Below are 11,864 nucleotides of genomic sequence, written 5' to 3' on the forward strand. Positions count from 1 at the left end.
TGCACTATGTAAATGCATAGATGTAGTGTGTGTGTGCCATGTGTGTGTATGTGTGTGTGTATATGTGTGTATGTGCCGTGTATGTGTGTATGTGCCGTGTGTGTGCAGTTTGCATTCCTAGTATGTATGCTATGTGTTCACGGCATGTATAGTAGACAATGTGTGCTTGGTGTGTGTGTGTGTGTGTGTGTGTGCTGTGAGGAATTCTGCCTCCCTCATGGAGCCACCAAAGACCTGTGGAATTCAAGAAGAAACATCCATGAAAGTCCCAGCCCATACGAGGAGAGATACAGAAGAGCAAAGGTACGGAGGGGAAGGGAAAGGCATGGCAATCTCAGACTGAAATGGGTTTCCATCTGAACTGGGAGAAACGGATCAGAAGCCAGTTCTAAGCTTCACAGAAGGAATCGCAGCAATGAGTGGCAGAACTCACATTTCTCAAGCTCCTCACAGCACAGCAGAAACAAACGTGACTCTCCCAGCCACCTCACGAAGAAGGTATTGTTAGCGAGTCCATTTAGCAGATGGGAAAACTAGAAACATTTGTCAATCCAGAGACACTCTGACTCAGTGTAGGGCCAGAGTTCATCCCAGGCCCGCGCAACCTGACTCTTTCCTATCGCTTCCCTGTGCAATTTCTTGAGCAATTCAAAGATATAAAGTGGACGGATGTGGAACGCTTGCCCTCAACTTGGAAAATAAATTCCAAACAAAACTTGGAATGCCTTTGGAAACTACAGAAGTTTGAGGTGATTCAGGAGATCCCATGGGTGTGACACTATTGGGGTGTCTACAACCTCAAAAAGACAGTGGGGTGACAGGGAAGGAAAGTCTAGGAGGAGCCAGCAGAGGGACACCAGCAGGTTCTGTTCCAACCGGGAACACATGCGGCCCTTGCAGAGGTGTCCTGGGAGTCAGGCCGAGCCATGTTATTGGCAGAGAGGGCAAATGGGTTAAGCTCTGCCTGGCAAGATCTCAGACTGGAAATCACCAGTGTCCGCTGCCCTCAGCTAACCACACACACACACACTCACAGAGAGAGAGACAGAAACAGACAAAGACAGACAGAGAGAGACAGAGAGACCGAGAGACAGAAAGAAAGAGAGAGACCGAGACAGAGAGACAGAGAGAGCTTTAACTCCCCCGAATGTCTGAGCACCGCCTAAGACTGTGAGCCCTCAGGTACAATGCCGGGCCCATCTGTTCCAGCAGGAATTGGCCAGACCCAAAGCAAAAACCCACAGGTCAATCGGCTTTGATTATAGCTCAGCTTTCTATGACCCCAATACTTCCCAGCTCAATCAGCCAAAAATACCTCTTCTTTAATGCGGACCATGATTCCAAAGGACAGGAGTCAAGGGTTCCACAAAATAAAGAAGAAGCAGCTGCGAACTGAGCCACCACTAACGACAGGAGAAGCAGTGTCTCGGTCCATCTCCCAGCAATGGCTCTAGAAGCCACAGAAAATAATTGTACTGAGCTCATTCGGAGAGGAAAACGGAATGCCTTCCTTTTCAAAGATTTTATTTATTTTATTATAAGACATATAGGTAAAAACTTGCATATTTTGAAAAAGATAAAAAAGGTAATAAAACAGACTTTTTCTCAGTAAGAAATATGTTCATAAATATGCTTTATCAAATGTTAAAATGGTTATTTGCAAAATAATAATAAATAGAACACAGCTGCGGCTACAGGGCTGGGGCCTTTCTATGCTTTGGGAAACAGTTTTTGACCATATTTAAAGAGCAATCACTCTGCACTCCAGGCTGTCAATTAGCTGAGATTTATAAAAAACACTTTTATGATAGCTCCATGATTTCAAAAAACAACAAAGCGAAAAAGAAGATTTGACTAGAATTTGGTGAAAATGCTTTCCTCAAAATCAACAATTGTTTAAGACACATAAGTAAACAGTTTTTTTGAACCTCTAAGTGCTACACGGATCAGCTCCAAAGACTACAAATCTCTGTGGTCTCTAAACAAACCCTGTCAGTACACGATCATCTCCACCCAGCCAACTCCAGCGCTTCTTCTCTTCACAGCCGTGACGGGGACAGTTCTGCACTGCCCCTTCCGACAAGCTCTCGCCCTTTCCCTAGGTTTCTGTAGGACTCAAGGGCATCAGATTCACCGAGAACAAAACTGGGCGAAACTTCGCTGATGAGGCACGCCTGTTCTAGGCATTCTTGGTAAGTTTTGATATTCTGCTTCCCGTAGAAGAGGGAATAAAAGCTCATGTGAACCCCAGACATGCCCTTAAATGAGTCTCAGGTGTCCGTTTAGCAGGCCAAGCTGTTCTACAAATAAATACTGACTCTTGACAAAGATTCCCTGCCCGTGCACCTGGCTGCCCATGAGGCTAACCTGTCGATTCCCATCTGCAATAGGGGAAGTCATCTCTAACAATGCTTGTGTAGTCAATCTAATATAGATCACTGGTCCCAAAGGCCTTCAACGATGTCCAGTGGGGGACATCTGGGTGACGCGGAGTACCTAGAGCACAGAGAGGTCATGGCAGGATTTTGACTTGAGCTTGAAGGCCATATTCTTGTTGTTCTTGGCCACAATCTTGCCCCAGAAGCGCCTGGCTTTCCTGGGGATGCTTTCCCGCCTCTTCTGGTAGGCCAGCCTCCTCTCGTTCTTCTCCTTGCTGTCCCGGCGCAGGCGGACCTGCCGCACAATGCCCTCAAACAGTTCCTTCACATTGTGCTGCACGGCCGCAGAGGTCTCAATGAACTTGCAGTCGAACACCACCGCGCAGGCTCTCCCTTCTGGAAAAGGAGGAGGGGAGAAGGAAGTCAGAGGGGTCGCAGAGTACGATCCTGCACCACGTGGCCGCGCTGGAGGACACGTCTCCAAAACTGCACTAGGGTAACATCGGGCAGCAGACTACCTTAGGAGGAGGGAGGCAGCAGGGCACACCGCCTCTCTCATCAGCTAGGTGGAGAAACTGGCTGAGGTGTTTTAAAAACATGAAGGAACTCAGGCAGCTGACAGAGACAGCAAACCCAGTCCTGCTCCACGCCCAAGCTCATACACTTGCTCCTGACTCAGTTTCCTTCCCTAAAACCTGTAATTCGAATTCTGCTGCTTAGCTTTCCTCTCTTTAAAAAGATAAAAAAGTATGATGAGATCTTTTGAGGAAAAATGATGGTTTTATAAATATATAATACGGTTACATCAAACTATTCAAGCTTTTCTAAAACTCCACTGGGTTTAATAACTATGTGTCCGAGTTTTAGTCTGAAAAGATATAAACACTGACAGTCCAACTGCTTGGAGAGATTGTCTTGACTGAGCAGGGACTAAAAATGCCACATTTTATTTTTACAGTCCTACTAAATCTACATGAAACCAATACAAACAATCTTGAGGTCCCTAAAAAGAATATGGAGGCACACTCGTCAAATAGGAATTATCCCTGAACGAAGGATGAAGAAAAATGTATGGTCCAGCAGTCTGATGCCCTCCCAGAAGTTTAGAAGGAGAGGCTGGGGACCAGAATATTAGATGGATATAAACAACCCAAGGATAACGCTGTTTTGTTTGCCTCCCAAGCCAGAGCTCCCCACCCTTGTATTAACAAGCCACGCTTTTTCCCTTGAACTTGAAATCTGCTTGGAGAACAGAAGGACATTGGGCAAAGGTTAGAACTGCCAGAAAATTCCTTAGGATGCTCTCTTCCCTAAAGTAACTCCGGAAGAACTCCCGAAGGGCAGTGGGGAGAACCTGGAACCCTGCAGGAAGACCAGGATAAGGAGAACAAGAGACAGAGACTAATACAAAGGATGGGAACCATGGGCATCTTAGACATGAAACTCCACGGAGCACCCCACTGCGCCCCTGGTTGCAGCCTTGCAGGGGGAGGGAAAGGGAACCTGCCTGCAGGCCAGTGTGTGTGGTACAAGGGCAGTACCCAAGGCCTCACCTGACACAGACACTTCTCGGCACCGCACTAAGTCACTTTTGTTGCCAACCAAAATGATAGGGATATCCTCTGTCTGCCGGGCCCTGCGGAGCTGGATCCTTAGCTCAGAGGCCTTCTCAAAGCTTGCCCGGTCTGTGATAGAGTAGACAATCAGGTAGACGTCCCCAACCTGCATGCAGTGGTCCTGGAGCCATTCGCTCTCCCCCTAAAGAAGCAAGAAGACCTGCCGTGAGCTCGGGCCAGCCTGAAAATCGAAATGTCATTGTTGCAAAGAAACTGTGTGTCTTCCCCAAGTAAGAGAGAGGAAGAAAACTACTTCCAACGCCTCAGAATGCTTTGGTCTTCCAAGATGTCTAGGAACGAAAAGAGAGTCTGTATTGTTTCTATGCCAAAAAACTTCCTTCCCAATTACTACAGCTTGAGCTGGTCTGATGCATATAAACATCTTTGATAAACAGTGTTTCCAATTTCTATCTAACCTGCCAAAAACAGGCCTTTCCTGACTTCCTGTGAGCTTCCTTTTGTCTTCCCCAAAGGGTAGAATTAAGAATTCTTTGGTGAGAACAGAAGGGTTCTCAACCAACATGACCTTGTGTATGTGCTGGGAGGCCCAAAGCCTGCCCAAAGCCATGCTGGCGTGCAGCGTTAGGAAGGCCGGCTTCACACAAGGTGGTTTTGTGTCATTGGAAATGAGTGGCCACGCTCGCTCGAACTTTTCCTAAAACAAATATGCTTCTTGTGGTTTTTACTAGAACTCAGGGCGAGCCGCTGCAATTTGTTTGTTCTTTAGGGCTTGTCTGTGGACGACCTGTTTCTCCGCACACTCTCACTCTCCAGAAATAAATGAGCCCACCTCCTCTGGAGCATCCACTGTGTGGGACAAGGTCACCCTGGCACCAAGCAGCCTGTCGAAAGGCAAGCCCTAAAAGAACACACCACAGCGGCGGGTCACGCATACCTTATTTTCCCACATGTCCAGGAGAATAATCGTTGCACTCTCTCCATCAACGACCAGGGTGCGCTCATATGTGTCCTCTAGAAGAGAAAGGACATTGCTATCAGAGTCAGGCATAAAAGGCTCCTGTCAGATTCACACTAGAAAATACGCTCCGTGGGCACTGAGGAGACAGCTCACTGTGCAAGCACGGGAACTGAGTTCGCTCCTCAGAATCCATATGAAAAGCCGAGCATGGTGACAAGCACTTGTAACCCTTGCTTTGGGGGCAGGTGCGGAAACAGGTGTATCCATAGGCGTATCCCTAGGGTTCACTGGCCGGCCAGCCTAGACAGCTCAAGTCTCTCCAAAGCCACAGGTTCTCTCTCACAAAACAACACGGACGGTTCTGGAAGAACAGCCCCTGAGAATGACTTCTTGCATCCGTGTGCACATGCACACATATACACACATACGTGCTCTCACAAGAACATGTGTATCTTATGCACACGCATACACATTGAGGGAGACAGACAGACAGAGACAGAGATATACTTAGTACATATACAACAAATTATGTAAATATACAAACATTTGCAAAAAAACAATGACTACTGTAAGGGCTAGGAAGATGGCTCAGTCTCTGACTTCACTGTGTATCTGCACACGCGCGCGCGCGCACACACACACACACACACACACACTACTGCTCTCCTTCAACATGCGGCACACAGTCCTCCAGTCCTACTAAGACATCTTCCACAGTTTTATATGTGGATGGCTAAATCGCTTGAATTAAAGGGAACTTATTCCCATCATTCTTGAGCCTCTTTGGAAGAAAACCATTTATACGGATAAATAAACTCCCGAAGAACTTTTGACCCCAATTCAAGAGACAAAGCCCTGAAGAAGCATTAACAGTAAGCTCCGTCATGGGACATTTTAACTATAAGCTCTGCTTCCATGGGCCTCATGGAAAACCCACTGTGAGCTCCAGTGGGTGGTCCCTGACCATTTACTCAATGGAAAACCCACTGTGAGCTCCAGTGGGTGGTCCCTGACCATTTACTCAATGGGAAATTCAGGGACTTTAAGCTTAGCAATGTTTCTCCTCTTTGCAGACACACAAGAGCAAATATTTTGAGATGTCCCTAATTGGCCCATCTTTTATTTTCTTCCACCCGCTGCCCCTTTGTTTTGTTGCATGAGGCTGGGGTGAGATGGGTTCTCACTGGTAGCCCTGGCCAACCTGGAACTCACAGGCTGGCCTGGAAGCTGCCCCATAGGTGCTGGGATTACAGCAATGTGCCATTATGCCTGGCTTCTCCATCTTTGAAAATAAATATACAACACAGCTTGTGTTTTCCTGTCAAATGCAACTTCTCTTGGTCATGGAAACTTTCCCTCTGAACTTGGGCCTAGTTTAGCAGTAGGTGAAGGGTAAGAGCAGTCAAGGGCCAGAGGAGTTCCATCTGGAAAAATCCTGTCAGGGGCAGGAAGGGCAGAAGGGCAGAAGGGCAGGCTGTCCTGGAACTTTTCTACGAGGTTTTCCCATCAACCCTGCACAACTACCCGCTGCCTACTCTGGGTTTCCTGCTTTTAATTGCAACTTTTGAAAACTGTAACTTTCATGACAATGTATCTCTTTTGGTCCTTGTACCTGGCTCTTCCTCTTTTGGTCCCTGCTAACGGGGTGTTTTCTAAATGTGCCTTTAAAATCGCACGGGAACTCTGCACTTCCTTCCCTGATCTATACATCTTTGCAGCCTAGCATCTCACCTAGCATGTAGCACACGCCAGTTACTTCCCGCACTGTGCTAGCCCCCTGCCTGGTTGTCTCCCTAGGACAGAGATTTACAGCTGCTTTGCTTTCTGTGGCTCCCCTCACCCCCTGCCCACAATGTTCTTGACCCTTTGTATACGCTCCATATAAACCTGAGCGCTGAATGGATAAGCAGCAAACACCATGGCATTGCAGCTCAGGGCACACACAAACCTGAATTCAAATCTGAGAGCTGCCCTTCCTTTCCCACGTGGCTCAGTTTTCTGACAGACTACAGAAACAGAGAGATGGAGATGCAGAGTCGACGGTAAACAGTGTTTATTCTGTGTGCACGACAGGCTCACTCTGTGCCACACACTTACTGCTCTCTCCCTTGGTCCCTAGACCACCCTAGGAAGTATCTCCCCAATTATACACGTGAGGAAGCTAAGAGGCTGAGCCAAGGGCACATAGCTAAAGCCTGAATCACCTCGGGGTGGAAGATTCTAAACCTGCGCCTTACATTTCAAACCCAGAGCTCTTTGCCAGACTGCTTGTGTACGCGTGAGCACTGTCTCTTAGCCTAGCTGTCTTTAAGGCCAGCCCAGAGATGGCCTCTTTTACCAAGCCTTTTCTGACCCCCCACAGGTCTTTCCTCTGAATGCCACTTTATCCTTGTAACTCAGAATGCTGTCCCATCCCAGCTTGCTTTCTGGTTGGTGTGTATCTGACCTCCAGGACACATTGTGAGGCACTGCCAAGAGGAAGCTCCAGGGCTCTGCACCCCCACCACATCTCACCAAGTACAGTGGTTCGCGCTAAGGAACTGTCTCGAAGTGAACAAGTCAATGGATAAATGGACGGGTGGATGTACAGGTGGAAATAACCATGCACAGAGAACTATGGATCATTGCAGTAGTCTGGAATAACAGCCATCTTTATTAGGAGAAACGTGGGGAGACCAGCGTGCACACCCCGGTTAATGCTGGAAAAAGGAAAACAATGCACGAGCGTACCCTGGAAACCCTTCCTCTGGGAAAACACAAAGCTAGCGAGTCCATGAGAATGAGGGTCCACTTCTAAATCAAAGGAATAGAATTAAGACTGGGCGTGTCCCTCACTGAGAAGCTTCTCTTTATCAGAGGCTCAGGTGAGCAGGCAGTTAAGGAAGAGCCCCAGCCCCTGGCTCTCCAAAGACACTCCTATCTTTCCCAGTTCCAGCTGCAGATCAATCAAGCAATCCCTTTATGCTTATTGGCTGTTACCCTCTGTACTGACACTGCCCCTTCGAATAGGCAAACACTTCTAGAAGCCTGTTATCCACTAACTTTTCAACTCCTCCCTCTTTAAACAAATAAAACACCACCTAGCCAATCCCTTCCTTACACCAGCCCTCAGAGCAATTTACTGTTGCTTTCCTGGTGCTTCTAAAGCCACCATGCTGTAAGTCACGGCCACAGGCACTAAACTCTAACAGTCGGCCATCACTGGGTACTCAAAGCCTGCACAGGGTTATCCCACGTACTGTGTGCTTAACAGCACCCGGAAGTTAAATCCTAGGCCTGCAGGAGGACAGTGAAGGAAGTCTCCGCCCCAACACCTTGAAAGTGGGGACAGCAGCATTGTATTGCTTCTATCTGTGTACGCATTGCCAAAAGCACACAGTGCCAGCACATAGCATGGGCCCCATGCATGGTGGAGGGAGTGGAAGCGCCAAAGTGAATTATAAAGGCCTAGCCTCCACACACAGCTTCCCCAAAGGGGTGATTCTCCATCTGCCACTCAGTCTCTCATTCCCTCCCAGACCCCCTTCACGCACAGGCAGATGAATTCCGTGATAGTCCTAGATAGACAACAGCCAACAGGAGGCACTCAGCAGAGCGCCCCCTCCACCGCCAACGCCCACTCTGGCATCAGCACCCCCTCTTCTGCTGTCTTCTAGCACCCACCAGTCTATACTAAGAGCAAAGCAGCTGCACACCTGCCCTGTGTCTCCCTTGAGTCTAGCTTAGCTACAGTCCCCCAGATTCCAGAGTGAGGAGAGAAATGGATACTATGTCAGCCAGTCATCCTTCCTGGTGGGTCCCTGAGCTGCCTCTTGAAGCAGTGAACTTCCTGACTTGAAGACAGCTGAGGAGAATGACGTGGGCAATGGTATTGAGGGCCAGGGTTTACACAAGTTGAGTAGAGAGAAACCAGTCACGGTAAAGCCATCTTTCCCATCCTTGCTCCTCTCACCCCGAAGTCTGCCGTGAGGTGTACAGTTGAAAGTGGAGACAGAGCACGTGAAGCATGCAAACACTGAGCACGCCTTCCTCCATCTCTACACTGTAAATGGGGTATGCCGCTGCTCTGGGCTTGTGTGCCGACGTTGGGGCTCTAGCTCAAGGACGCTGTATGGAAATAACTGATCATTAGAGTTGTAATGTCTACCCCAGAACGTAAGGCTATTATACCTGTGGTGGTATATGTTTTAATGAACTAGGTCTAGAATTAGGTAAGGACTGAATAAATAAATATTTGAAATAAGACCATATGGAGAAAACCACGTGGAAACCCTGCCAGACTCTACACCCAGCATTTATCATCATTTTTATAGTTTGATTTTTTTTAATTATGATGTTACTTCAAGTATAGCATTTGACCTAGCTACCCTTGTAAATTCCTTCGCTATTAGTGGATGCAGCCAAATGATGCGCTCTAACAGGGTTTTGTGCTTCCCCAAAATCAGTTTGGTTTTATGCATAATCATAGAAAAAGTGTCTGGGCTGATCAACTCTTCAAAAATTATCCAGGCCAGAGTCAGCCTCCCTGGACCCCTCAGACTTGACCTTAGAAAGCCCCCTGATGGCTCAGGGCAATAGATTCTGGTGCTGTGTACACGTGTTCTTCTCTTTTTTTTTTTTTTTTTCTTTTTTTGTCCTGGGGGCCTTTGTAAGGACTAGGGTTTGACCTCGGCCACCCATCTCAGTATCAAAAAGATTTCCTCCTAATTCTGAAGATACATTTTGTTTTGATTTATTATTTTTTGAAGCAGCGACACATAGCCCAGGCTAGCCTCAGACTCACTACGTAGCTGAAGATGGCCTCGGCCTTCCTAGAGCTGGGTTCACAAGCGCGTATCATCATGCCTGGCTTCCAATTCCGAAGAGAAAATGACCCAAGCACTCTTGCTCTTCCAGCCTACAAGACAGAAGTCCACCAGGGCTGGGCCACCTACCTCCCAGGATCTCACAGTCGCTGTCCATGCTGTCATGCACACCTGCAAAGATGGTGGCCAAGGTAGACTTGCCCACCCCGTGCTCGCCTATAAGCACCACTCGGTAGTAGGTGCTCCCCGACTCAGAGGAGATGACGGAGTCCGTGGAGTCGGAGGACCAGCTTTGCCGGCAGTGGTCTTCAGGAGCAGTGCAGTGGCCGTTGCGGAGGTTACAAGGGTGGGGATCCTTCTGGACCATCAGATGCCTGCCGTCAGCAGGGATGCTCCAGCGCTGCTGTGGCTGCATGCCCACAGTGCCCTGGCGCATGGTGACATTATTCAGAGTCATCGTGGGGTCCTGGGAAGCCAAGCAGACAAGATGCCAATATTAGCAAGAGTGAACTAGGCCCAAGGGGGTGCAAACACGGTCCTTGTCGGTGGTATTTCATTTGATGGGTAAGAATTAAGCATTCTTACTATAAGGAACACCAATGAAACAGTTACCAAGGCCCTACCTAGCAAGCAAAATTTTCAGAGAGAGAGAGACTGGTTTCTCAAGCAGGCTGTCATTTGCGGTTCCAATAGCATCACCAACTCCCCATAAGCTTCCTTCATCCTTAAAGTAACTTTGAAAATCCCACTGGGAGCTGGCGCAGAGGCAGCTGGAAGAACCCACTGCCTCCAGAAATGGCTTTACCATCGGCAACAAGTCTGCACAGTGGGGACCAGCTGGCCAGGGTTAGCTGCTCTTGCCTAAACATGGCTCTTAATCACACCAGCGTCTTGCAGGCTTTTGTGCCTCAGTGGGGAACACGTGGCAATGACATCACTCCCCTGGCTGAGCTGGACAGGCACTTTGGGGGAACTTCCATGTTTAGTAAAGTTGCCCTGATGTTCTCCAGCTGCCTGAAGAGAACATTATTTGGGGAGTGGGGCGCTTCTGTTTGAGGTTTATGCCTTACCTCTGCCCCCTTGCTCATGGATACTGTTTAGCATACTAGCCCTGAGCTTCGCCCTTCTGACACGGGTAGGACCTGCTCACATTTGGACACATCAAACTTACGCAGAAAGTGCTTCATTCTTAACGGACCTCGCCCACTCCAAGATCTATTTAATTAGCTCATCTATTTAATTAGTTTCACCTTCTTGAAGTAAAGAAGGTCAAAGACTCAGCGAAAAGACACTCAACAACTTCCTACAACTTTCTCCTTGCAAGATTTCCTCGCCTGTCAGGGCAGTCTGTTCCACCAAGGCTATCCGAGAGAACGCAGAAGCATCCACGGTTAACTCAGCAAGTGCCCCGCGTGAGCGCAAAGCTCGCACAGAGCTTACCCCTGCTCCACACCGCAACTCCTAAGCCACTGGCCAGAACTAGCGGGTTTCTTTTTAACGGTCTCTGGGCTGGCGAACTGGGCGCTTGGCCACCTACTCGGTAAGGTGACACTTCTCTGGGAATTGAATTAAGGAACCCCCATAAAAAGCGCATCCTTTGCACCTGAACTTCTTTCTCCCATGGCAGAACCCCCAGGACAGACCTCACAGCCGAGGGGCTCCCTTCCCAACTTAAAAAGTTCAGAGACCAGGCACGCCCCTCCCCACCGCGACTCCTACCGGGACTGCCCCTCGGCGATGCCCTCTTACTTGGTTGCACCCGGCCGCTGGGTGGACGTCTGCCGTCTGTCGGCACAATGCCTGCTGCAATGCCTGATGCCTGCGATGCTGGCTCCGCAACCCGCGGCTGTGTGGTATCCGCTGGCAGTGCTGCCTCCTAAAGCCACCGCTGCTGGCCGCCCTTTATAGTGCTCGGCGTCCCCGCGACGGGGCTTTTCCGTGACGTCAGCGCTCCCGCCGGGAGGGGGCGGCTCTGCAGCAAACTCTGGAGTTGCAGCCACTTGGCTAAATCAGTTACTCGCAGTCATGTGATTCCCCTCGCCCCTTGAGGGGAGAGAGAGAGAAGAAAGAGAGAGAGAGAAAACAGTTTAATCCTTGGCCTCCTTGATTTTGTTTTATTTTCTTTCTACCAGGTGCACAATGGAAA

The 11,864-nt window shown here is 48.8% G+C and overlaps 1 protein-coding gene across 4 annotated transcripts; it reads right to left on the reverse strand.

Moving 5' to 3' along the window:
• Positions 1 to 1,535: 1,535 nt before the first annotated feature.
• On the reverse strand, positions 1,536 to 11,625 carry Gem (GTP binding protein overexpressed in skeletal muscle). 4 transcript variants are annotated; one of them, XM_057790583.1, is made up of 5 exons: positions 11,468 to 11,625; positions 9,848 to 10,184; positions 4,890 to 4,966; positions 3,932 to 4,136; positions 1,536 to 2,774 (listed from the first exon to the last, which is right to left on the reverse strand). In XM_057790583.1, the coding sequence occupies exons 2-5, from the start codon at positions 10,173 to 10,175 to the stop codon at positions 2,497 to 2,499; spliced, it is 888 nt and encodes a 295-aa protein (XP_057646566.1). In that variant the 5' UTR covers positions 10,176 to 10,184; positions 11,468 to 11,625; the 3' UTR covers positions 1,536 to 2,496. The 4 variants fall into 4 exon arrangements, with proteins under 4 accessions (XP_057646566.1, XP_057646567.1, XP_057646568.1 ...); XM_057790584.1 differs by having other exon boundaries at positions 11,438 to 11,625; XM_057790585.1 differs by lacking the exon at positions 11,468 to 11,625 and adding an exon at positions 10,524 to 10,544 and having other exon boundaries at positions 9,890 to 10,184.
• Positions 11,626 to 11,864: the final 239 nt, after the last annotated feature.

The sequence above is a fragment of the Chionomys nivalis genome, chromosome 16, assembly GCF_950005125.1.
Source record: "Chionomys nivalis chromosome 16, mChiNiv1.1, whole genome shotgun sequence".
In the NCBI taxonomy this organism is placed as follows: Eukaryota; Metazoa; Chordata; class Mammalia; order Rodentia; family Cricetidae; genus Chionomys; species Chionomys nivalis.